The sequence below is a fragment of the Pseudophryne corroboree genome, chromosome 2 (genome assembly GCF_028390025.1).
Source record: "Pseudophryne corroboree isolate aPseCor3 chromosome 2, aPseCor3.hap2, whole genome shotgun sequence".
Classification (NCBI taxonomy): domain Eukaryota; kingdom Metazoa; phylum Chordata; class Amphibia; order Anura; family Myobatrachidae; genus Pseudophryne; species Pseudophryne corroboree.
In genome coordinates this window covers 224,145,973-224,173,241 of record NC_086445.1, presented here as the reverse complement: position 1 = coordinate 224,173,241, position 27,269 = coordinate 224,145,973, and the positions used below count along the sequence as shown (strand labels likewise).

The 27,269-nt window shown below is 45.9% G+C and overlaps 1 protein-coding gene across 20 annotated transcripts in view; it reads left to right on the top strand.

Moving 5' to 3' along the window:
* The first annotated feature begins 662 nt into the window (after positions 1–662).
* LOC135010635 (thrombospondin-4-like) overlaps positions 663–27,269 on the top strand; it is a 509,209-nt gene continuing 482,602 nt past the window's right edge. For all 20 annotated transcript variants that reach the window (XM_063952413.1, XM_063952406.1, XM_063952410.1 and 17 more), the window contains exons 1-2: positions 663–751; positions 1,021–1,374. In XM_063952413.1, coding sequence (XP_063808483.1) covers positions 1,029–1,374 — 346 coding nt within the window. In that variant the 5' untranslated portion in view covers positions 663–751; positions 1,021–1,028. The remainder of the gene's footprint in view (positions 752–1,020; positions 1,375–27,269) is intronic.

The window sequence follows — 27,269 nt, the reverse complement described above, 5'->3', positions numbered from 1 at the left end:
GCTCGCTGCAGTTTGTCGCAGTGCAGCGATCGGGTCGGAACTGTGCATGCGACGGCGCCGCAGTGCACGGTGCATGGCAGCTTTCGTTACCTAGCGATCGCCTCTGAGACAGAGGTGGTCGCTAGGCGGGAGGGGGCTGAACGGCGGCGTTATGCCGCCGTTTAGGGTGAGCGGTCCGGCCAACGCAGGCATGGCCGGACCATTGGGGGGGGCGGGCCGTGGCGGCTGCGTGACAGATCACGCAGACGCTGTGGCCAGCGGGAGCGACGAGCAACTCCCGGCCAGCCGCAGGACCTGCGCTGGCCGGGAGTTACTCCTCAAATACAAAGGCATCGCCTCTGTGCGATGCTTTTGTATTTGTGGGGGGGGGGGGATGGCACTGACATGCGGGGCGTCCCCCCGCATGTCTGAGTTAACGATCGTAGCTGTGCTAAACTTAGCACAGCTACGATCATCTCGGAATGACCCCCTAAAGCATTACATTGATTGTAAATGACAGAACAGTGGAAAGTATGCAAAAGGTTATGTTCCAGTCAGACAGCCAAGGTCACAGTAGTGTGTATTTGCTGTTCCTGTGGCTACTGTTTATTTTTATGTGGTAGAAAGAAAACAAAGTTAAAATAGTTGAAAACTTTGTACTTTTGGATTTGGATATCTCCCAATGTCAAAGAACACCATTATCAGAGCACAGACCAGAGTACAGCAGCCATCAGCTCCGGGTCTCCAGAACTCAGAGTGGAATACTTGGAAGGTTTTTGCAATTATTCACTTTTTACTCTTAAATTATCAATAACTAAACTGTTTTTTTTTTTGTTTGCTATGTTTTAAATCTTAAAATGACATATATGAGATATAGGGATTTCTAATCACAGCTCAAATAATTTGGGACTTCATTTTAATTTTATGGCACATTAGTTATATTTTGTGAAGGAATCAGTGTATTGAGCTATTTAGATGAATTTAGGTTTTATATTTGGGGTCATGTGTTGTGCTTCCCATGACTTTTTTCCTTCTCTACAGATAACATCATGACAGTCCAAATCGTTTTGCCTCTTCTACTGGTTCTCATGCAGATTTCACTGGCAGAATTATCCTGTTCATCATGCAGAGCTTTCAGCCAACCTGTGCAAGCTCAGGTTGAGAAAGAAATAGCCTTGGAAGTAGCCAAGCAGAATATTCTCAGCAAACTTCACTTACAACAGCGTCCAAATATCTCACACACAGTGCCCAGAGAGAGCCTGGCACTGGCTTTGCTGCGACTGAATATCACACTAGATGAGGACCACTCAGTACAGCTGCCAACACAGAATGGTGAAGAGGATGAAAACTTGGGTATTGATCAAAACCATGAAATCATTAGCTTTGCTGAAATAGGTATGTGAGTTTGCTTTTTGAGAATGCCCCAATGAAGTATCCAAATGGTGTTATTAATATTATAGAATTATATGCTAATTCTGTATAGTATAGAACACTTAGGTGCTGATACTGAGTCGGACGCACTGCTGATATTGGACTCAGCGGAGTGCATGTGTTTATGTCGCACTGTGCATGCATCCAAGTAGTCTGCCCACAGAGACGGAGTTGCGATTGAGGCGCACAGCTGACGCATGGTCTCACAAATGTGTTACAAATGTAGTGAGTGCTTCTGGGCGGTGGCAGGGAGGTGGCTTATTGTGCACATGCAGATGGTCCATCTTATGGGCGTGTTCTGGGAGTGTCGTGGCGTGGGTGTGCTGTTGAAAGTATTTGTGTATTCAAATGCTCACACAGGAAGCCATACATGGACGGAGTATACAATGTAGCTCAGGGGATGGCTGGGCAGGGGGGCGGGTGCCACCTTCCCCCCGGGCCATTGCAATATAGGTGTTCCAGGGTCACATGACTACAGATTCCCTGAGAAAAACTGGGCCGCTTGCTTGAGTCTGCCCCCCAGCCCATGGTGTAGCTGCACTTGCCTCAGCGCTGGTGCAAGTTTACATGGTTCCACCAATGACATGGATGTACAGCAGGGAAGGATTTTGTACCGGTATTTGCATAAAGACGCAGGCGGGCGACCAACCGTCAATAGAGGCAGCTGCGTCTGACAAATGTTCATGACAAATGTTCACTGCATTATATGAGATTCTGATACATGTTATATATAGGCTATATATAACCAGGGGCATAGCCAGAACTTTGTGGTCCCGAGAGCAACATTTTGAAGGGGTCCCTGTCCTAATGCTTCTAGAGACACCTCTCACCAGCAGTTTAATTTTTATGCCCCATCACAGTGCCCTGCTTCATTTTCCGAACTACAGTAGTGTCCTAGTTAATGTTAGACCCTATAGTAGTGCCCTAGTTCACCTTATGTCACGGTGTAGGGCTCCTGGTACACATTATGCCAAAAAGTACCCCCATTTCACTAGAGATGAGCGCCGGAAATTTTTCGGGTTTTGTGTTTTGGTTTTGGGTTCGGTTCCGCGGCCGTGTTTTGGGTTCGACCGCGTTTTGGCAAAACCTCACCGAATTTTTTTTGTCGGATTCGGGTGTGTTTTGGATTCGGGTGTTTTTTTAAAAAAACCCTAAAAAACAGCTTAAATCATAGAATTTGGGGGTAATTTTGATCCCAAAGTATTATTAACCTCAAAAAACATAATTTACACTCATTTTCAGCCTATTCTGAACACATCACACCTCACAATATTATTTTTAGTCCTAAAATTTGCACCGAGGTCGCTGTGTGAGTAAGATAAGCGACCCTAGTGGCCGACACAAACACCGGGCCCATCTAGGAGTGGCACTGCAGTGTCACGCAGGATGGCCCTTCCAAAAAACCCTCCCCAAACAGCACATGACGCAAAGAAAAAAAGAGGCGCAATGAGGTAGCTGACTGTGTGAGTAAGATTAGCGACCCTAGTGGCCGACACAAACACCGGGCACATCTAGGAGTGGCACTGCAGTGTCACGCAGGATGTCCCTTCCAAAAAACCCTCCCCAAACAGCACATGACGCAAAGAAAAAAAGAGGCGCAATGAGGTAGCTGTGTGAGTAAGATTAGCGACCCTAGTGGCCGACACAAACACCGGGCCCATCTAGGAGTGGCACTGCAGTGTCACGCAGGATGTCCCTTCCAAAAAACCCTCCCCAATCAGCACATGATGCAAAGAAAAAGAAAAGAAAAAAGAGGTGCAAGATGGAATTATCCTTGGGCCCTCCCACCCACCCTTATGTTGTATAAACAAAACAGGACATGCACACTTTAACCAACCCATCATTTCAGTGACAGGGTCTGCCACACGACTGTGACTGATATGACGGGTTGGTTTGGACCCCCCCCAAAAAAGAAGCAATTAATCTCTCCTTGCACAAACTGGCTCTACAGAGGCAAGATGTCCACCTCATCTTCACCCTCCGATATATCACCATGTACATCCCCCTCCTCACAGATTATCAATTCGTCCCCACTGGAATCCACCATCTCAGCTCCCTGTGTACTTTGTGGAGGCAATTGCTGCTGGTCAATGTCTCCGCGGAGGAATTGATTATAATTCATTTTAATGAACATCATCTTCTCCACATTTTCTGGATGTAACCTCGTACGCCGATTGCTGACAAGGTGAGCGGCGGCACTAAACACTCTTTCGGAGTACACACTTGTGGGAGGGCAACTTAGGTAGAATAAAGCCAGTTTGTGCAAGGGCCTCCAAATTGCCTCTTTTTCCTGCCAGTATAAGTACGGACTGTGTGACGTGCCTACTTGGATGCGGTCACTCATATAATCCTCCACCATTCTATCAATGTTGAGAGAATCATATGCAGTGACAGTAGACGACATGTCCGTAATCGTTGTCAGGTCCTTCAGTCCGGACCAGATGTCAGCATCAGCAGTCGCTCCAGACTGCCCTGCATCACCGCCAGCGGGTGGGCTCGGAATTCTGAGCCTTTTCCTCGCACCCCCAGTTGCGGGAGAATGTGAAGGAGGAGATGTTGACAGGTCGCGTTCCGCTTGACTTGACAATTTTGTCACCAGCAGGTCTTTCAACCCCAGCAGACCTGTGTCTGCCGGAAAGAGAGATCCAAGGTAGGCTTTAAATCTAGGATCGAGCACGGTGGCCAAAATGTAGTGCTCTGATTTCAACAGATTGACCACCCGTGAATCCTTGTTAAGCGAATTAAGGGCTGCATCCACAAGTCCCACATGCCTAGCGGAATCGCTCCGTGTTAGCTCCTTCTTCAATGCCTCCAGCTTCTTCTGCAAAAGCCTGATGAGGGGAATGACCTGACTCAGGCTGGCAGTGTCTGAACTGACTTCACGTGTGGCAAGTTCAAAGGGCATCAGAACCTTGCACAACGTTGAAATCATTCTCCACTGCACTTGAGACAGGTGCATTCCATCTCCTATATCGTGCTCAATTGTATAGGCTTGAATGGCCTTTTGCTGCTCCTCCAACCTCTGAAGCATATAGAGGGTTGAATTCCACCTCGTTACCACTTCTTGCTTCAGATGATGGCAGGGCAGGTTCAGTAGTTTTTGGTGGTGCTCCAGTCTTCTGTACGTGGTGCCTGTACGCCGAAAGTGTCCCGCAATTTTTCTGGCCACAGACAGCATCTCTTGCACGCCCCTGTCGTTTTTTAAAAAATTCTGCACCACCAAATTCAAGGTATGTGCAAAACATGGGACGTGCTGGAATTTGCCCATATTTAATGCACACACAATATTGCTGGCGTTGTCCGATGCCACAAATCCACAGGAGAGTCCAATTGGGGTAAGCCATTCCGCGATGATCTTCCTCAGTTGCCGTAAGAGGTTTTCAGCTGTGTGCGTATTCTAGAAAGCGGTGATACAAAGCGTAGCCTGCCTAGGAAAGAGTTGGCGTTTGCGAGATGCTGCTACTGGTGCCGCCGCTGCTGTTCTTGCGGCGGGAGTCCATACATCTACCCAGTGGGCTGTCACAGTCATATAGTCCTGACCCTGCCCTGCTCCACTTGTCCACATGTCCGTGGTTAAGTGGACATTGGGTACAACTGCATTTTTTAGGAGACTGGTGAGTCTTTTTCTGACGTCCGTGTACATTCTCGGTATCGCCTGCCTAGAGAAGTGGAACCTAGATGGTATTTGGTAACGGGGGCACACTGCCTCAATAAATTGTCTAGTTCCCTGTGAACTAACGGCGGATACCGGACGCACGTCTAACACCAACATAGTTGTCAAGGACTCAGTTATCCGCTTTGCAGTAGGATGACTGCTGTGATATTTCATCTTCCTCGCAAAGGACTGTTGAACAGTCAATTGCTTACTGGAAGTAGTACAAGTGGGCTTACGACTTCCCCTCTGGGATGACCATCGACTCCCAGCGGCAACAACAGCAGCGCCAGCAGCAGTAGGCGTTACACGCAAGGATGCATCGGAGGAATCCCAGGCAGGAGAGGACTCGTCAGACTTGCCAGTGACATGGCCTGCAGGACTATTGGCATTCCTGGGGAAGGAGGAAATTGACACTGAGGGAGTTGGTGGGGTGGTTTGCGTGAGCTTGGTTACAAGAGGAAGGGATTTACTGGTCAGTGGACTGCTTCCGCTGTCATCCAAAGTTTTTGAACTTGTCACTGACTTATTATGAATGCGCTGCAGGTGACGTATAAGGGAGGATGTTCCGAGGTGGTTAACGTCCTTACCCCTACTTATTACAGCTTGACAAAGGGAACACACGGCTTGACACCTGTTGTCCGCATTTCTGGTGAAATACCTCCACACCGAAGAGCTGATTTTTTTGGTATTTTCACCTGGCATGTCAACGGCCATATTCCTCCCACGGACAACAGGTGTCTCCCCGGGTGCCTGACTTAAACAAACCACCTCACCATCAGAATCCTCCTGGTCAATTTCCTCCCCAGCGCCAGCAACACCCATATCCTCCTCATCCTGGTGTACTTCAACACTGACATCTTCAATCTGACTATCAGGAACTGGACTGCGGGTGCTCCTTCCAGCACTTGCAGGGGGCATGCAAATAGTGGAAGGCGCATGCTCTTCACGTCCAGTGTTGGGAAGGTCAGGCATCGCAAACGACACAATTGGACTCTCCTTGTGGATTTGGGATTTCAAAGAACGCACAGTTCTTTGCGGTGCTTTTGCCAGCTTGAGTCTTTTCAGTTTTCTAGCGAGAGGCTGAGTGCTTCCATCCTCATGTGAAGCTGAACCACTAGCCATGAACATAGGCCAGGGCCTCAGCCGTTCCTTGCCACTCCGTGTGGTAAATGGCATATTGGCAAGTTTACGCTTCTCCTCCGACAATTTTATTTTAGGTTTTGGAGTCCTTTTTTTTCTGATATTTGGTGTTTTGGATTTGACATGCTCTGTACTATGACATTGGGCATCGGCCTTGGCAGACGACGTTGCTGGCATTTCATCGTCTCGGCCATGACTAGTGGCAGCAGCTTCAGCACGAGGTGGAAGTGGATCTTGATCTTTCCCTAATTTTGGAACCTCAACTTTTTTGTTCTCCATATTTTATAGGCAGAACTAAAAGGCACCTCAGGTAAACAATGGAGATGGATGGATTGGATACTAGTATACAATTATGGACGGACTGCCACGGTTAGGTGGTATAAAAAAACCACGGTTAGGTGGTATATATTATAATAATAATACAATTATGGATGGACGGACTGCCTGCCGACTGCCGACACAGAGGTAGCCACAGCCGTGAACTACCGCACTGTACACTGGTTGATAAAGAGATAGTAGTATACTCGTAACAACTAGTATGACACTATGACGACGGTATAAAGAATGAAAAAAAAAACACGGTTAGGTGGTATATATTATAATAATAATACAATTATGGATGGACGGACTGCCTGCCGACTGCCGACACAGAGGTAGCCACAGCCGTGAACTACCGCACTGTACACTGGTTGATAAAGAGATAGTAGTATACTCGTAACAACTAGTATGACACTATGACGACGGTATAAAGAATGCAAAAAAAACCACAGTTAGGTGGTATATATTATAATAATAATACAATTATGGATGGACGGACTGCCTGCCGACTGCCGACACAGAGGTAGCCACAGCCGTGAACTACCGCACTGTACACTGGTTGATAAAGAGATAGTAGTATACTCGTAACAACTAGTATGACACTATGACGGTATAAAGAATGAAAAAAAAAACCACGGTTAGGTGGTATATATTATAATAATAATACAATTATGGATGGACGGACTGCCTGCCGACTGCCGACACAGAGGTAGCCACAGCCGTGAACTACCGCACTGTACACTGGTTGATAAAGAGATAGTAGTATACTTGTAACAATTAGGATGACACTATGACGGTATAAAGAATGAAAAAAAAACCACGGTTAGGTGGTAGGTATATAATAATAAATAATACAATTCTGGTCGGACGGACTGCCTGCCGTGTGCCGACACAGAGGTAGCCACAGCCGTGAACTACCGCACTGTACACTGGTTGATAAAGAGATAGTAGTATACTCGTAACAATTAGGATGACACTATGACGGTATAAAGAATGAAAAAAAAACCACGGTTAGGTGGTAGGTATATAATAATAAATAATACAATTCTGGTCGGACGGACTGCCTGCCGTGTGCCGACACAGAGGTAGCCACAGCCGTGAACTACCGCACTGTACACTGGTTGATAAAGAGATAGTAGTATACTCGTAACAATTAGGATGACACTATGACGGTATAAAGAATGAAAAAAAAACCACGGTTAGGTGGTAGGTATATAATAATAAATAATACAATTCTGGTCGGACGGACTGCCTGCCGTGTGCCGACACAGAGGTAGCCACAGCCGTGAACTACCGCACTGTACACTGGTTGATAAAGAGATAGTAGTATACTCGTAACAATTAGGATGACACTATGACGGTATAAAGAATGAAAAAAAAACCACGGTTAGGTGGTAGGTATATAATAATAAATAATACAATTCTGGTCGGACGGACTGCCTGCCGTGTGCCGACACAGAGGTAGCCACAGCCGTGAACTACCGCACTGTACACTGGTTGATAAAGAGATAGTAGTATACTCGTAACAATTAGGATGACACTATGACGGTATAAAGAATGAAAAAAAAACCACGGTTAGGTGGTAGGTATATAATAATAAATAATACAATTCTGGTCGGACGGACTGCCTGCCGTGTGCCGACACAGAGGTAGCCACAGCCGTGAACTACCGCACTGTACTGTGTCTGCTGCTAATATAGACTGGTTGATATTTAAAGAGATATTAGTAGTATACAACAATACTATACTGGTGGTCAGGCACTGGTCACCACTCCTGCAGCAAAAGTGTGCACTGTTAATTAATATAATTGTACTCCTGGCTCCTGCTAACAACCTGCAGTGCTCCCCAGTCTCCCCCACAATTAATTATAAGCTTTTAATTTATACATTGATGACTGTGCAGCACACTGGGCTGAGCTGAGTGCACACAGACTGAGTCACACTGTGTGACTGACTGTGCTGTGTATCGTTTTTTTTTTCAGGCAGAGAACGGATATAGCAGAGAGAAGTGAACGGATATATTATATTAAATAAAAGTTAACTAGCAACTGCACTGGTCACTGACTGTGGTAAACTAACTCTGTCTGCGACTCTGCACAATCTCTCTCTATCTAATCTATCTATCTCTATTCTAATGGAGAGGACGCCAGACACGTCCTCTCCCTATCAATCTCAATGCACGAGTGAAAATGGCGGCGACGCGCGGCTCCTTATATAGAATCCGAGTCTCGCGATAGAATCCGAGCCTCGCGAGAATCCGACAGCGTCATGATGACGTTCGGGCGCGCTCGGGTTAACCGAGCAAGGCGGGAAGATCCGAGTCGCTCGGACCCGTGGAAAAAAAAGTGAAGTTCGTGCGGGTTCGGATTCAAAGAAACCGAACCCGCTCATCTCTACATTTCACATTATCACATACAGTGCCACCAGTTCATGTTATACCACACTATAACGCCTCCACTTCATATTGTGCCACATTACAGTGCCCCCAGTTCATATTATGCCCCACTATAGTGCCTCCACTTCATATTGTGCCACATTACAGTTTCCCCAAGTTCATATTATGTAACAATATAATGCCCTCCAATTAATGTTATACCACATTACAATGAGCAGGTCCAAGGGCATAACTAGTGTGACAGAACCACATAAACAGTAAAGTCCAACTCACTTTATTTTTCACCACAGGCAAGTTACACAGTTTCATGCAGGTTCAAAGGTCAGGTTTTACAGGCAGCTTCAAACAGCAACAAAAGTCACAGCACAACAGGGTACAGTCTTCTTAGTTTATACAAAGAGCCAATGGTTCCTAACGTAGTCCCCAAACACCCCTCCTATTGCCTGGCTGACTACTTCAGCATCAGGAATAGTTTCCCAGCATCTCTGCTGCTTCTTTTACCAAGCTCACACAGGTGATTGTAATCATGCCTGCTGCTCGGGATCCATTCAATTTGCCGGCTGTCGGGATCCCGGCGGTCAGGGTGCCGATGCTGGAATCCCGCCACCCGACAATGCTGCCAGCCGGAATACCGGCGCACAGGGGCTATTTCCACTCATTGGTGTCCATGACACCCATGCAATGGGAATAGAAAATAGAACAGCTCGCCACCGAACCCACAGAGTGGCGAGCACAGCGAGCCCGCAAGGGGAATCGCACCGCTTTCCGTGCTGCCGGCATTCTGCCGGGCTGGATGCCGCTGACGGGATACAGACAGAGAGGGTAATACAGACCCTGCCGCTAATTAGGATCGCAGTGCAGTTTTCCAATATCGGCAAACTGCGCAGGCGCAGCAGCCACATTGCAGCTGCACAGCCACACACATTGCGGCCGCATCCCCAATGGACAGCAGTGAGTATTTTTGGGGCAGTGATGCTGTGTTGGGGGGTGGGGGGGGGGGTGCTATACCCTCTACTCTGGAAATATTGACGCAATTAGACTATTTTCATTGCGCCAATCTTCAAGTTTAAGTTCACTACCCAACCCCTAAAAAAATTTGCATGAAGATACATAGCCTATATGTTAACGGACCGTCTAAGGAACATAATTTTAAAAATGCGTTCAGCAGTTCCTGAGTTTATAGTAACATAGTATCTGAGGTTGAAAAAAGACAATTGTCCATCGAGTTCAACCTATTTGAGTCTCCTATGCATGATGATTTGACTAAAATTTCTGACTGATGCTGCTGTCAGCCGTTGCATTTTATCCCTTTTTGTAGTAACTATAATGCATGACTATGCACCATAACCCTGGATATCCTTATCCATTAGGAATTTATCTAACCCATTCTTAAAGGTGTTGACAGATTCCGCCGTTACAACTCCCTCAGGCAGGGAATTCCAAACACGTATCGTCCTTACCGTGAAAAAGCCTTTACGACGTATTGTGTGGAATCTCCTCTCCTCTAACCTGAGCGAATGTCCACGAGTCATATGTATTGATCTTACCAAAAACAGGTCCCGCGCAAGCTCTGTGTATTGTCCCCTTATAGATTTGTAGATGTTGATCATATCCCCTCTTAGTCTCTGCTTTTCCAATGTAAACATTCCTAGTCATTCAAGCCTTTCCTTGTATTCCATCGTCTCCATGCCCTTAATTAGTTTGGTCGCCCTCCTCTGAACCTTTTCTAGCTCCAGGATATCCTTTTTGTAGTATGGTGCCCAGAACTGTACACAGTATTCAAGGTGTGGCCTCACTAATGATTTATATAACGGGAGTATAACACCCTCGTCCCTTGCATCAATTCCCCTTTTTATGCATGCTAGTATCTTATTAGCCTTTTCTGCTGCCATCCTACTTTGGGAACTGCTGCTTAGTTTGCTATCTATGAGAACCCTTAAGTCTTTTTCCAGTACAGTATCCCCTAATGTTACCCCATTCAGTTTGTAGGTGTTATTTTTGTTCTTGCTACCACAGTGCATTACCTTACACTTGTCTGTGTTGAAGCGCATTCTCCATTTGGCTGCCCATGCTTCTAATTTAACTAAGTCGTTCTGAAGAGACTCTGCATCCTCCTCTGTATTTATAGCCTTACACAATTTGGTATCATCTGCAAAAATTGACACCATGCTCTCAAGATCTTCTGTTAGGTCTATAATGAAAATGTTGAACAATAGCGGTCCTAATACCGAGCCTTGTGGCACACCACTTAACACTTCAGTCCAATTTGAGAAAGATCCATTAACCACAACACGCTGCTCTTTGTTATCTAACCAATTCTTGACCCAAGTGCATATAGTGCCTCCTAGCCCTAATTCTTGTATCTTATAGATAAGTCGCATGTGTGGTACTGTGTCGAAAGCTTTGGCAAAATCTAAAAAGATTACATCCACGTCTTTACCCTGATCAAGGTTTGCACTTACTGTTTCGTAAAAACCAAGTAAGTTGGTTTGACAGGATCTGTCCTTCACAAATCCATGTTGATTCCTTTTAATGATTTTATTGGCTTCAAGGAACTTCTGAATACTATCCTTTAGAATACCTTCCAGTACTTTCCCCACTATAGATGTAAGACTTACTGGTCTATAGTTACCCGGTTCCGCTTTATTTCCCTTTTTGAATATAGGCACTACTTCTGCTATACGCCAGTCTTTGGGAACCATACCTGATATAACTGAATCCTTAAAGATCAAAAATAGCGGTTTTGCCAGTTCAGAGTGAAGCTCCATTAGAACCCTTGGGTGAATTCCATCGGGCCCTGGTGATTTATTAATCTTTAAATGTTTTAATCGGTCACAGACTACCTCCTCACTTAAATAAGCACCTATCAGTGGGATATTCTCATTATTGAGATTGTGTGTCAGTCCCTGAATTGGGTCCTCTCTAGTAAATACTGTTGAAAAAAATTCATTAAGTATGTCCGCTATGTCATTATCATTTTTGATTAAGACTCACAACTTGTCTTTTACAGGGCCTATACTCTCCTTCTTTAATCTCTTGCTATTAATGTATTTAAAGAATTTTTGGGGATTTGATTTGCTTTCCTTAGCTACTAGTTTTTCTGTTTCTACTTTAGCCGCTCTTATTTCTTTCTTGCATATTTTGTTACAGTCTTTATAGTGCTGAAATGATTCCACATTCCCATCAGATTTTTATTTTTTAAATGCTCACCTTTATCTCGTACAAACAACCAAACAAACAAACAAACGTTCCTTACCCATCATTGCCCGGGTATTTAGAGTTCTATCCGTTCTATTCGACTAAACTTGGGTTTACATGTCATCGAGATTGTCACCAATCAGCTTAGCGACCTCGAAAACTATGAATTTGACACTAATGTCGAACATATTGGACATTTTATTTTTCCCCCTTCTCACTCCCCCATACTGATGGGGGCTGAGCTTGGACTGAAAAGGCATCGGGAGTGTCACTATTTATCTCAGCAACCCTGAAAACTATGGTTTTATACATATCATCCCCTTCCCGCCCCCAGGGGGTGCTAGGGGTGTCTTACCCCCACAGTATTTGTGTCCAGATTATAAGTCATATGTGTACCAAGTTTGGTGTAAATTGCACCAGGCATTCCAGAGTTATGCTGGAACATACATACACACATTTGTATATATATATATATATATATAGATGTGTGTGTGAGTGATCATTAATTAGTCATGCTATTTATTTATTTATGTATTTAGCTAATTAGTAGTAGTTGTTGTTAGAGCATAGCGACGACATTTGATCTCAATCCTGTCTCATCTCTCATGTAGGCAGGCTCGGACTGGCCCATAGGGGTACAGGGGAAACCACCGATGGGCCCCACCGTCTCAATTATACATTATGAATATGTTACATGATACTGCACAGGACTGTGGTGTATTTTCTACAGTGCATTACTGTTATAAATCTGGTACATTATCATGCATGCACTAGCAGTATTTACTATATATATTATTTATCAAGGGGTCCAGACTGTCACAACTGAGGGCTGGAGACCGTGACTGGGAGCTTCAGTTGTAGGGGTTGACGTGTACCTGAAGGTTGGAGGAGCGATGGGACTCCTAGACATGCGTAAAGACTGTAGCAAGGACGCCCGAAGGCGTGACCACGACAACTGGAAATATCTTTCAGTGATTTTATTAAATGAAAAGTCATAAAACGTGCAAAAACAATAGAAAGTCACAAGTGGAAATTTAGGTGTGCAACTGGTTAATACCAGTAACCTGGAATGTAGAGAAAAGTTCTGTAAACTGTAAATGAAGCTAGGGTTCGCTGGAAAACTGTAAATGAAGCTAGGGTTCGCTGGAAAACTGTAAATGAAGCTAGGGTACGCTGGAAAACTGTAGTTGTTGAAGAGTGGCTGCTGGAAAGCCGGAATACAGACACAGGTGAGTAAGGTAATTTTGTAGAGGGTTAATCACAGAGGTGTCGTGTTACACCACAGAGTGTAACACAGAGGAGTCAGGCTTGAATGCAGGAGAGTTCACTGGAGAATCTGTAGAAGACTGCACACAGGAACCACTGGAGACAAATGAAGCACTGACATCTATCTGGCCCAGACACAGGATACTTATACCTGCAGCTATGCAGGCATTGGCTGGGCAATTATGCAGATTTCAGAGCCAGTAGATTGGAGGAGCTGGAACATGTGATTGCATCCAACATGGCTGCGCCCATGCTGGAAGTAAGATGGAAAACCTGGTTTGGAACACAATGTAGAAACATAGTAGTAATGGCGGCTCCGGCCGCAGAGGACAGGAGACGCCAAACAACAAGTGCATGCTGAGACACGTGGAAGGCCGCGGAGGGCGTACAACCAGAAGGGAGATAGTGTCTCAGTACTCGGATCGTGACAGTACCCCCCCTTTTAGGAGTGGCCCCAGGACACTTCGTAAGTTTTCCTGGCCATCTGGAATGGAATTTCTGGAAGAAGACTTGTGCCAACTTGGAAGTGGGGAATCCATGACAGAATCCATCGAGGAATGAACCCACGAACGATGAGGAACAGACAAGGAAACCAGTTGCCTAGTGGGTGACTGGCGGGATACTTTGTGTTGGGCAGATTTTGGGCAGGAGGCCCCAAATTCAGCAATGTCCTTTTTTAGGGTCGGCCACCAATTTGACCTGGAGACGAATTTTAAGGTCTTACGTATGCCCGCGTATCCGGCAAAGCGAAAGGAATGTGCCCGATGCAAGAGCTTCCTCCTGAAAGCCGGCTTCACAAAATTTTTCCCTGGCGGGGGCATAGAGTCCATCCTCACTGCGGAGAACACCACTGGATCAACAATATAATGCTTGACAGTAGACTCAGACTCATTTTCTTGCTCCCGGGAGCGGGAAAGGGCATCAGCCTTGTGATTCGGTGACCCTGGACAAAACTGTAGTTTGGAGTCTTGGCACGGAGGAGACAGGACATCAGAAGACTTGTAGGAGGATAGACGAACTGGAAGCTCTTTTTGGAGACAGGTCTCAGAGCAGGAAGGACCCCATGCCAGGATATGGGTCGACTTCCAATCAACTTGAGGGTTATGCAGACGTAGCCATGGAAGGCCTAGGACCACAGGATGGGTGGCCCTGGGGATAACCTGGAAAGAAATCAACTCTGTATGCTGATCCCCTACCTTCAGACGGATAGGTAGGGTCTTGGAGGTAATCACCGAATCAGGAATCCTACTGCCGTCCACGGCAGTTAGAGATATCGGTGATGACAGTCTCTCAGTGGGTAGAGACCACTGCTTAACGAAACTCTCTGTAATAAAGTTTCCGGCTGCTCCGGAATCCAATAAGGCAGTGAGATTCTTAGTACGCAGAGCCATCTGCAGAGAAACGGAGAGATTGCAGTTACTTGGAAATGGAGAGAAATTCGTCACTCCTAGCTGGTCTTCTCCTTGGTCGGCTAGGACTTGAGGTTGTCTCGGACGCTTGGGACAGGACTTGATAACGTGAGAAGATTCGGCACAATACAAACAGAGACGCTCAGCAAGACGTCTACTACGCTCTGCCTGAGATAAACGAGAGCGACCTATCTGCATAGGTTCCTCCCGAGACGGAGATGGCTGGCGAGGAATGGAAACAGTAGGAATCCTGGGAAATGTGGATCTTCCTCGTTCAACAGCCCTTTCACGGAACCGTAAATCGACCTTAGTGCAGAGGGAAATGAGCTCGTTTAAAGTTAAAGGCAAGTCTCTAGCAGCGAGCTCATCTTTGATACGCTCGGATAGCCCTCCCCAGAAGGCTGCATAAAGAGCGTCATCATTCCAGGAGACTTCAGATGCCAAGGTCTGGAATTGCACCAAATACTGACCGACAGTTCGCGTCCCCTGACACAGTCGAAGGATCTCTGAAGAGGCTGATGTCACTCGACCTGGCTCATCGAAAATCCGTCTGAACGTTGCCACAAAGTTAGCATAGGATGACAACAGAGCATCAGACCTTTCCCATATAGGTGAGACCCAGTCTAGAGCGGCACCAGTGAGTAGAGAAATAAGGTATGCCACCTTAATGCGGTCAGTAGGGAAACTGCTGGGTTGCAATTCAAATTGGATCTCGCACTGGTTTAGGAAACCCCTGCAGGCTTTAGGGGATCCATCATATTTAGCAGGAGTCGGCAAGTGAAGATAGGGAGCAGGAACAGGTATGGTGGGTGGGGACACCACCAGAGGCGCTGGAGTCGGCACACTGGACGCCCCTGATCCACGGAGGGCCGCTTGAATTTCATCCAGCCGGGAGGAGAGGTCCTGGAGACAGCGAACAACATGGTCCTGAGCAGCCTCCTGACGTTCAAGGCGGGTTGCCAATTCTTGTATCAGCCTAAGCGCTTGGGCCAGGTCTCCGGCTGGATCCATTTGGTCAGTGCTTACTGTCACAACTGAGGGCTGGAGACCGTGACTGGGAGCCTCAGTTGTAGGGGTTGACGGGTACCTGAAGGTTGGAGGAGCGATGGGACTCCTGGACATGCGTAAAGACTGTAGCAAGGATGTCCGAAGGCGTGACCACGACAACTGGAAATATCTTTCAGTGATTTTATTAAATGAAAAGTCATAAAACGTGCAAAAACAATAGAAAGTCACAAGTGGAAATTTAGGTGTGCAACTGGTTAATACCAGTAACCTGGAATGTAGAGAAAAGTTCTGTAAACTGTAAATGAAGCTAGGGTTCACTGGAAAACTGTAAATGAAGCTAGGGTTCGCTGGAAAACTGTAAATGAAGCTAGGGTTCGCTGGAAAACTGTAGTTGTTGAAGAGTGGCTGCTGGAAAGCCGGAAAACAGACACAGGTGAGTAAGGTGATGTTGTAGAGGGTTAATCACAGAGGTGTCGTGTTACACCACAGAGTGTAACACAGAGGAGTCAGGCTTGAATGCAGGAGAGTTCACTGGAGAATCTGTAGAAGACTGCACACAGGAACCACTGGAGACAAATGAAGCACTGACATCTATCTGGCCCAGACACAGGATACTTATACCTGCAGCTATGCAGGCATTGGCTGGGCAATTATGCAGATTTCAGAGCCAGTAGATTGGAGGAGCTGGAACATGTGATTGCATCCAACATGGCTGCGCCCATGCTGGAAGTAAGATGGAAAACCTGGTTTGGAACACAATGTAGAAACATAGTAGTAATGGCGGCTCCGGCCGCAGAGGACAGGAGACGCCAAACAACAAGTGCATGCTGAGACACGTGGAAGGCCGCGGAGGCCGCGGAGGGCGTACAACCAGAAGGGAGATAGTGTCTCAGTACTCGGATCGTGACACAGACCATGCACTAATGGTTAGCCAAGCCTCTAAGAATGGGCCCCTACCACTGCATTTCACCGGTGGGCCCTTCATGCCCCAGTCCAACACTGCATGTAGGTGGCATAGTGAGTATTACAGTATGGGTGCATTTTCTTTTGGTATGGTAGTGAGGTGTGTTACACTTTCCACCAGACAATATAATAGAGAATAACATTTTATAGAACTATTTCCTGCAAGTAAGGTATATACAGTACTGTAGCTGTCATTAAATGTAATTTCCAAAACCTCTACTATGATACTCTATACCGAGTACAAACCTTTCTCATATATTTTAGGCCATATAGGGCCCCAGACAAAGCAAACATGACAAAATACACATACTGACCAGTTTTTTGGGTATGCTACAGGTTATGTTTGCTTGTGTTCTTCCCTGTTTAATGCAAGCAGAATGTACACAGAGATAGTAGGGATACATAGGAAGCCTCTGGGATAACTTCTTGCTATACTGAATCAAACACTACCAGTCAAAAGTTTTAGGAAAACACAATTTTTCCAGTATTTGTTGAAATGTATTCAATTCCAGTCCAGTAAATAACCTGAAAGGGTACAAAGGCAAACCTCCCACCTGTCCCGATTTTTGCGGAACAGTCCCGCTGTCCCTCCCGCGTTCCGCAGTGGGAGGCTTCTCTGTCACTCGCTGCTCTGCTTGGTGCAGAGCAGAGCAGCGGAGAATAGACGCTGTCTATTCATGGGTGGCAGAACGACTGGGGGGCATGCTAGCAGCTCACACAGCGCTGGCCGTGCCCCACAAGTGACGAAAATGAGAGGCGTGGCAGGCGGTCGCGGCATGCCCCCTTTTTATGAGGCCACGCGCCCTTTTCGCTCATGCGTGCGCCTGTGCGCAGAGGAGTCCTGACTGGGACCATATAAAAGTTGGGAGGTATGATAAAGGTAAGAGGCTAAAAGAAAGTTTAGGTTAGCAAGAAGTGAAAAATAATGTAAATCTCAGAGTTATTAAAAAAGCCGTTAGCAGGAAGCAAGTAATGGGTTAAGAACGTAAAGCTGTTCTACAGCAACAAGAAAGAGTCTTTCTTGTGACATGAAGCACTGCCAGGGACTACTGAAGACTGGAAGAAGGTCTTATGGACCGACGAATCAAATGTGACATTTATACAGATGTAGCCACGTCATCTAGCCTGCAGCTTGCCGTATGTGCGGCAAGCCAGATGGGCAAGTGTGCCCGTGACTAGGACATGCGTATGCCTCTAAGTATGCGCACCCATAGAAATACATGGGCTGCTTACTAAGGCGCAGCTCGGTGTACAAAGACGCATGTGTGCCTAGGCGTGGCGTGTGTGGCCATGCCACAGGCTGGATGAACGTGGCTACATCTGTAATTCATTGTGTAGGGTTCAATATGCTATCGAGTAGGTGAACAGATGGTTCCTCAGTGTGCGGCATTTATTTATTAAGCGGTGTTTAAGCCCATGGTTTGCTATTAAAAGCATTGCTCTTTTAAATTTTGGGCCTAAACATGCTGGGAAGCGGCTTTGTAAAGAAACCCCTGTGACACCAGCTGTCAGACATGGATGAGAGTGGTCTGGCAATCTTCAGCTGACTTGCACATACAGGCTGGGCGGCCACAGCATTTTGCTAAAATAAAACAGACCTGCTTTTTTTTACCGTGTTCTGATAGGCATGCACGGATCCATGAGATCCGTGCATGTTTATCAGTGGGAAGGGGTGGGAAAGTGTTAAATTTGCAGGAAAAAAATGCGTGGGGTCCCCCCTCCTAAGCAAAACCAGCCTCGGGCTCTTTGAGCCGGTCCTGGTTGAAAAAATATGGGGGAAAAATGACAGGGGTTCCCCCATATTTAATCAACCAGCACCGGGCTCTGCGCCTGGTCCTGGTTCCAAAAATACGGGGGGGGGGGGGAAGCGTAGGGGTCCCCCGTATTTTTGAAACCAGCACCGGGCTCCACTAGCCAGGTACATAATGCCACAGCCGGGGTACACTATTATATTGGTCCCTGCGGCCCTGGCATTACATACCTAACTAGTCACCCCTGGCCAGGGTACCCTGGAGGAGTGGGAACCCCTTAAATCAAGCCCCCCCCCCCCAGCCACCCAAGGGCCAGGGGTGAAGCCCGAGGCTGTCCCCCCATCCAAGGGCGTTGGATGGGGGGCTGATAGCCTTTTTGTAAAGATGTGAATATTGTTTTTAGTAGCAGTACTACAAGTCCCAGCAAGCCTACCCCGCAAGCTGGTACTTGGAGAACCACAAGTACCAGCATGCGGTGGAAAACCGGGCCCGCTGGTACCTGTTGTACTACTACTAAAAAAATACCCCAATAAAAACAGGAGACACACACCTTGAAAGTATAAGTTTATTACATACATGCACACCGCCAAACATACATACTTACCTATGTTCACACGAGGGTCGGTCCTCTTCTCCATGTAGAATCCATGGGGTATTCAAAAGAGGGAGAAAGAGACGTATAGTCTCAAGGGGCCATGCACAGGCTATTAAACAGTATTAGTTTAAGGATATATAATTAATTAATTAATTAATTAATTAAGTAGTAACCAGCCAAGTTAAGAAAGACAATTGAAAGGGTAGGATACCTTCATTCCAATTAAATTGGGCTGGAGGTGCACCAGTAAGCAAAATGCAATCTGAGAAGGGACAAAAGGGAAGGACGATCATAGACGGTCGTCACCCAAGGAAGGCTTACTTTGTGGTGCACTCTTTTTTAATATAATTTGTTAATGTTATAAAATTAAAACTTAACATTTATTGAAAATATTAAAATGAAGTAGTCAGAAAAATAGGACACATAAACAGAGCAGGTTAATCATGATATGGTTTGCACCTGCTATAACAAAAAATATAGTCAAGGTATATGTATATTGATAATCAATTCATAATATAAATAGCTTATAATTAATTCCGTAGTGGGGATGACCCAAACAATTGTAATTGCAAAAATGCAGTATTAGAAAATGTGAAAAAAGTGAAATATCAATTGAATAATATTACGGGTTACTCCAAATTTCCAGAGATCTTTTTTGTTAAATAATTAGATCTCATCCTGAGAGTGTATACCCGTTGTGGCGGCCTCTGTCTATTTTATTGGTGTACAAAACCCTTTTTAAAGGGAGTAACGGTCCTCCAAGAGGACAGGAATGGCTTAAATATACGATCCAGCAATCTATAATAGTTGATATCGCACCTAATACATCAAAAGATCAATCAAGGGATAATCAAATAACAGTTAGTATCTTAATTTTTAAACAATACACGTTTGTAAATCAGTTTCTTGATTGTCCAGGTTGTTATAACGCTTACATCTCCCAATTGCGCGTAGTGACTGCTGTCAATAATACAGAACTAACATAGTAACAATTCATTGAGAGACATCAGATGTTGTATCTGTTAGTACCAACATTGTTTCATAGTGATATATACCTTGTTGCGAGTAAATGAGCTGCTCACTCGTTTTTAAGTTTGTATAGAAATCCATGGGGTACCTGTTGGAAAAATTCTACTCACATAATCCAGTGTAGATCGGTCCTCTTCTGTTCTTTGTATAATCCACGTACTTTGCAAAATAAAAAAAAAGGAACACCCGATGACGCACTGAAAGGGGCCCCGTGTTTTCACATGGGACCCCTTTCCCCGACTGCCAGGACCCCCCCCCCCCCTGACTCCTGTCTAAGAGGGTTCCTTCAGCCAATCAGGGAGCGCCACGTCGTGGCACCCTCCTGATTGGCTGTGTGCTCCTGTAGTGTCTGTCAGGCAGCACACGGCAGTGATGCAATGTAGCGCCTATGCGCTCCATTGTAACCAATGGTGGGAACTTTGCGGACAGCGGTTGACCGAAAGTAACCTCACCGCTGTCCGCAAAGTTCCCACCATTGGTTACAATGGAGCGCATAGGCACTACATTGTATCACTGCCGTGTGCTGCCTGACAGATACTACAGGAGCACACAGCCAATCAGGAGGGTGCCACGACATGGTGCTCCCTGATTGGCTGAAGGAACCCTCTTAGACAGGAGTCAGGGGGGGGGGGGTCCTGGCAGTCGGGGAAAGGGGTCCCATGTGAAAACATGGGGCCCCTTTCAGTGCGTGGTCGGGTGTTCGTTTTTTTATTTTGCAAAGTACGTGGATTATACAAAGAACAGAAGAGGACCGATCTACACTGGATTATGTGAGTAGAATTTTTCCAACAGGTACCCCATGGATTCTACATGGAGAAGTTGACCGACCCTCGTGTGAACATAGGTAGGTATGTATGTTTGGCGGTGTGCATGTATGTAATAAACTTATACTTTCAAGGTGTGTGTCTCCTGTTTTTATTGGGGTATTTTTTTAGTAGTAGTACAACAGGTACCAGCGGGCCCGGTTTTCCACCGCAGGCTGGTACTTGTGGTTCTCCAAGTACCAGCTTGCGGGGGAGGCTTGCTGGGACTTGTAGTACTGCTACTAAAAACAATATTCACATCTTTACAAAAAGGCTATCAGCCCCCCATCCGCCGCCCTTGGATGGGGGGGACAGCCTCGGGCTTCACCCCTGGCCCTTTGGTGGCTGGAGGGGGGGGACCCCTTGATTTAAGGGGTTCCCACTCCTCCAGGGTACCCCGGCCAGGGGTGACTAGTTGGGTATGTAATGCCAGGGCCGCAGGGACCAATATAAAAGTGTCCCCCGGCTGTGGCATTATGTACCTGGCTAGTGGAGCCCGGTGCTGGTTTCAAAAATACGGGGGACCCCTACGCTTTTTGTCCCCCGTATTTTTGGAACCAGGACCAGGCGCAGAGCCCGGTGCTGGTTGATTAAATATGGGGGAACCCCTGTCATTTTTCCCCCCATATTTTTTCAACCAGGACCGGCTCAAAGAGCCCGAGGCTGGTTTTGTTTAGGAGGGGGGACCCCACGCATTTTTATTTTTTATTTTTAACAATGTTTTTTTTTTTACGAAAGGTGCACAATAAAGCCCAGCACGGATTTCACAGATCCGGCCGAGATTCATTGTGTTAATGTCGGCAGTGTTTTACAATTCACTCCCGTAAAACACTGGCAAAAAATACGAATGACATCGACATCGGAAAATACGAAAATGCAGAATACGACAGCTTAGTAAATTAGTCGTAATAAATTCAAAAAGTTGCAATTTTACACTTTCGATGTCATTCGTGTTTGAACTTTAACCTCATTCGGAAAAATATGAATTTTAGTAAATATACCCCTACGTCTTTATACTCAGATATTGTGCGAAAATAATATAAATAATAAATGTTGTATCTGTCGAATTTGTATTGAGATGTCCACCAGCGGCTTTGTAAATCCAAGCGGCATCAGTCACAGATCAGTCGATTATTGGCCTTCCGAGTAACCATGTGGCTACTCGGAATGCCTGAAGAAATGAATGGCCTAATTCAGACCTGATTGCTATTGTGCGAAACCGCAAGGCGACTGATTATCGAATGACTGTGCATGCATACGGATCTAATGCCAGGCGCGAGGCCAAACTGCAAAAAAATCCATCGCTATGTGAACGCAGGCTGATTGACAGAAAGAGGATTTTTGGGGGTGGTAACTGGGCGTTTTCTGGGAGTGTCTGGAAAAATGTAGGTGTTCCCAAGTGTTTTCAGGGCGGGTGTGTGACGTCAGCTCCGGTCCGATCAGCCTGATTCTTTTGCATTGTAGGAGTAAGTCCTAGGCTACACACAGACTGCACAGACTGGAACAATCATTAGATGGTGAGTGAGTTACGAATGGATATGCAGCTGGCCGGTGTTTGTAAAGCTTTTCGCATGGCATATGCAGACTTGCATGGGGTGGTTTTACACTCTGTCTGGGCGGTGACTATCCGATCTCAAACCTCTGCAAGTTTGCAGAGGAGCGATAAGGTCTGAATTAGGCCCTAAGACCACAGCACCAGTGTACTTGTGTGTACAAGGATGCAGGGGCTGGCTCTAACATGCTATAAAATGGTCACATAATGCCCTTGTAAGGCTTCAAATTGTAGAATTATGCCAACACATATGATTTGTCTAGATTCCTGGAGTATTGGATTACGTCAGAGGTTCTCAAACGCGGTCCTCAAGGCACAGACGGTCCACTCAGCTCGCCACCGAGCCCGCAGAGTGACGAGCACAGCGAGCCTGCAAGGGGACTTGCACCGATTTCTGCCGGGCTGGATGCTGCTGCCGGGATACTGACAGAGAGGGTAATACAGACCCTGCCGCTAATGTGTCTCGCAGTACAGTTTTCCAGTATCGGCAAACTGCGCAGGCGCAGCAACCACATTGCATCTGCACAGCCACACATATTGCGTCCGCATCCCCGATGGATGTTACCGCAATGTGATTGACAGTGGTGGCCATTTGTGGGGCGGCGGCGCTGTGTTGGGGGGGGGGGGGCATCCCCTCTACTGAGATATATATATATATATATATATAGATAGATAGATAGATAGATAGATACACACACACACACTAGCTTTTTGCCAGCGGCTTCGCCCGCGTGGAAATATTCACGCAATTAGACTGTTTTCATTGTGTCCAACTTCAAGTTTAAGTTCACTACCCAACCCCTACAAACAATTTGCGTGAAGATACATAGCTTATATGTTAACGGACAGTCTAAGGAACATATCAATTTTAAAAATGCGTTCAGCAGTTACTGAGTTTATCTCGTACGTACGTACGTATGTACAAACAACCAAACAAACAAATGTTCCTTACCCGACATTGCCCGGGTATTTAGAGTTCTATCCGTTCTATTCGACTAAACTTGGGCTTACATGTCGAGACTGCCACCAATCAGCTTAGCGACCCCGAAAACTATGAATTTGACACTAATGTCGAATATATTGGACATTTTATTTTTCCCACCTTCTCACTCCCCCATACTGATGGGGGCTGAACTTGGACTGAAAAGGCATCGGGAGTGTCACTATTTATCTCAGCAACCCCGAAAACTATGGATTTTTACATATCACCCCCTTCCCACCCTCACCCCTAGGAATGCTAGGATTGTCTTGCCCTCAAAGTATTTGTTTTCAGAGTGTAAGTCATATGTGTACCAAGTTTGGTGTAAATTGCTCCAGGCATTCCAGAGTTATGCTTGAACATACATACACAGTCACATATACATCCATTTTTAAATATATATAGATGTGTGTGTGTGTGTGTGTGTGTGTGTGTGTGTGTGTGTGTGTGTGTGTGTGTGTGCGTGTGTGTGTGATCATTAAGTAGTCATGCTATTTATTTATGTATTTCGCTAATTAGTAGTAGTTGTTGTTAGAGCATAGCGACCACATTTGATCTCAATCCTGTCTCATCTCTCATGTAGGTGGCATAGTGAGTATTACAGTATCATACCCTCCAACATTTTACACATAAAAATCGGTACAAATTTGAAAGGGGGCGTGGCCACAGGTAAAGTGGGCATGGCCACACCCCTTTTCCTATACTTTCAATGGAAGTTTGGAGAGCCAAAAATCGGTACAGACCATAAAAAAAGGTACTGTACCTGCCAAAAAGGTACAGTTGGAGGGTATGCAGTATGGGAGCATTTTCTTTTGGTATGGTAGTGAGGTGTGTTACACTTTTCTCCAGACAATATAATAGAGAATAACATTTTGTAGAATTATTTCCTGCAAGTAAGGTATATACAGTACTGTAGCTGTCATTAAATGTAATTTCCAAAACCTCTACTATGATACTCTATACCTAGTACAAACCTTTCTCATACATTTTAGGTCATATAGGGCCCCAGACAAAGCAAACATGGCAAATTGAAAATACACATACTGACCAGTTTTTTGGGTATGCTACAGGTTATGTTTGCTTGTCTTCTTCCCTGTATAATGCAAGCAGAATGTACACAGAGATAGTAGGGATACATAGGAAGCCTCTGGGATAACTTCTTGCTATACTGAATCAAACACTACCAGTCAAAAGTTTTAGGAAAACACAATTTTTCCAGTATTTATTGAAATCTATTCAATTCCAGTCCAGTGAATAACCTGAAAGGGTACAAAGGCAAACCTCCCACCTGTCCTGATTTTCGCGGGACAGTTCCGCTGTCCCTCCCGCGGTCTGCAGTGGGAGGCTTCTCTGTCACTCGCTGCTCTGCAGAGCAGAGGAGAACAGATGCTGTGTGTGTCTATTCACGGGTGGCAGAAGGACTGGGGGGCATGCCAGCAGCTCACACAGTGCTGGCCGTGCCCCCCAAGTGACAAAAACGGGAGGCGTGGCAGGTGGTCGCAGCATGCCCCCTTTTCATGGAGGCCATGCCCCCTTTTTGCTCGTGTGCACACCCGTGCGCAGAGGAGTCCTGACTGGGACCATATCAAAGTTGGGAGGTATGACAAAGGTAAGAGGCTAAAAGAAAGTTTAGGTTAGCAATAAGTGAAAAATAATATAAATCTCAGAGTTATTAAAAAAGCCGTTAGCAGGAAGCAAGTAATGGGTTGAGAACGTAAAGCTGTTCTACAGCAACAAGAAAGAGTCTTTCTTGTGACATGAAGCACTGCCAGGGACTACTGAAGACTGGAAGAAGGTCTTATGGACCGACGAATCAAATGTGAAATTTATACAGATGTAGCCACGTCATCTAGCCTGCAGCTTGCCGTATGTGCGGCAAGCCAGATGGGCAAGTGTGCCCGTGACTAGGACATGCGTATGCCTCTAAGTATGCGCACCCATAGAAATACATGGGCTGCATACTAAGGCGCAGCTCGGTGTACAAAGACGCATGTGTGCCTAGGCGTGGCGTGTGTGGCCATGCCACAGGCTGGATGAACGTGGCTACATCTGTAATTCATTGTGTAGGGTTCAATATGCTATCGAGTAGGTGAACAGATGGTTCCTCAGTGTGCGGCATTTATTTATTAAGCGGTGTTTAAGCCCATGGTTTGCTATTAAAAGCATTGCCCTTTTAAATTTTGGGCCTAAACATGCTGGGAAGCGGCTTTGTAAAGAAACCCCTGTGACACCAGCTGTCAGGCATGGATGAGAGTGGTCTGGCAATCTTCAGCTGACTTGCACATACAGGCTGGGCGGCAACAGCATTTTGCAGCACCATGCAATACCCTATAGTCTATACCTAGTTGGTTAAAGGTTCATCCTACAGCAAGATAATGATCCAAAAGATACCTCCAGATTATAGGATGGCCAAACTGCGAAAAAATCCATCGCTATGTGAACGCAGGCTTATTCACAGGAATAGGATGTTTGGGGGTGGTAACTGGCCATTTTCTGGGAGTGTCAGGAAAAACGTAGGTGTTCCCAAGTGTTTTCAGGGCGGGTGTGTGACGTCAGCTCCAGCCAGATCAACCTGTTTCTTTCGCACTGTAGGAGTAAGTCCTAGGCTACACACAGACTGCATAGACTGGAACAATCATTAGATGGTGAGTAAGTTACGAATGGATTTGCAGCTGGCCGGTGTTTGTAAAGCTTTTCGCATGGCATATGCAGACTTGCATGGGGCGGTTTTACACTCTGTCTGGGCGGTGACTATCCGATCTCAAACCTCCGCAAATTTGCAGAGGAGCGATCAGGTCTGAATTAGGCCCTAAGACCACAGCACCAGTGTACTTGTGTGTACAAGGATGCAGGGGCATGCTATAAAATGGTCACATCATGCCCTTGTAAGGCTTCAAATCATAGATTTATGCCAACACATATGATTTGTCTAGATCCTTGGAATATTGGATTACGTCAGAGGTTCTCAAATGCGGTCCTCAAGGCACCCCAACGGTCCAGGTTTTAGGGATAGCTATGGCTCAGCACAGATGGTTGAATCAAATTGACTGAGGTGCTAATTAAGTCACCTGTGGCTAATTAAGTCACCTGGGCCGTTGGGGTGCCTTGAGGATCGCATTTGAGAACCTCTGGATTACCTGCTTTGAAGCAAGTTTATTATTAGTAAGCAGAACACCTATGGTAAGGGGTCATACTGTTCATCTGTTTCTCACTTTTATGGTGTCTACAAAGAACCTGCTACATGTATTGAGCAAGGTTGCATGACATCTAATTCTTAAAGGGACAGTGGCTCTCATTCAGCTTTGATTGCATTTTCAAAGCTACACACAGGCAGCTGTGCAAATGCAATTACTAAAAATGTTACACAACTCCTTGCTGCATTTGCGATCCTAGTGCTGTGACTGGTATCGCAGCCTGGGATTAACATTTTGATCGATGGTTGCGATGTTCACATACCTCCCAACATGACCCTCTCCAGGAGGGACAGAATGCTCTGCTTCTGAACTTTTCTCTTAATGTATGATTGCCATCACCTGTGCTCAAACACCTTTCTTATTCATTAACCTGTTCAACACAAGTGCCAGCAATCATAAATTAGGAGAAAAGTCCAGAAGCAGAGCATTGTGTCCCTCCTGGAGAGGGTCATGTTGGGAGGTATGTGTTCCCCACAAATGGCCAGCTCAGTAAGCATCAGTTTACTTAGGCTGGCCGTCACAGAGGGCATTGCAGTGCCAAGAAATCTGCATTTCTAGATGCAGACCTTGGAATCGCTATTCCCGGAAAATGGGTGCGACACTC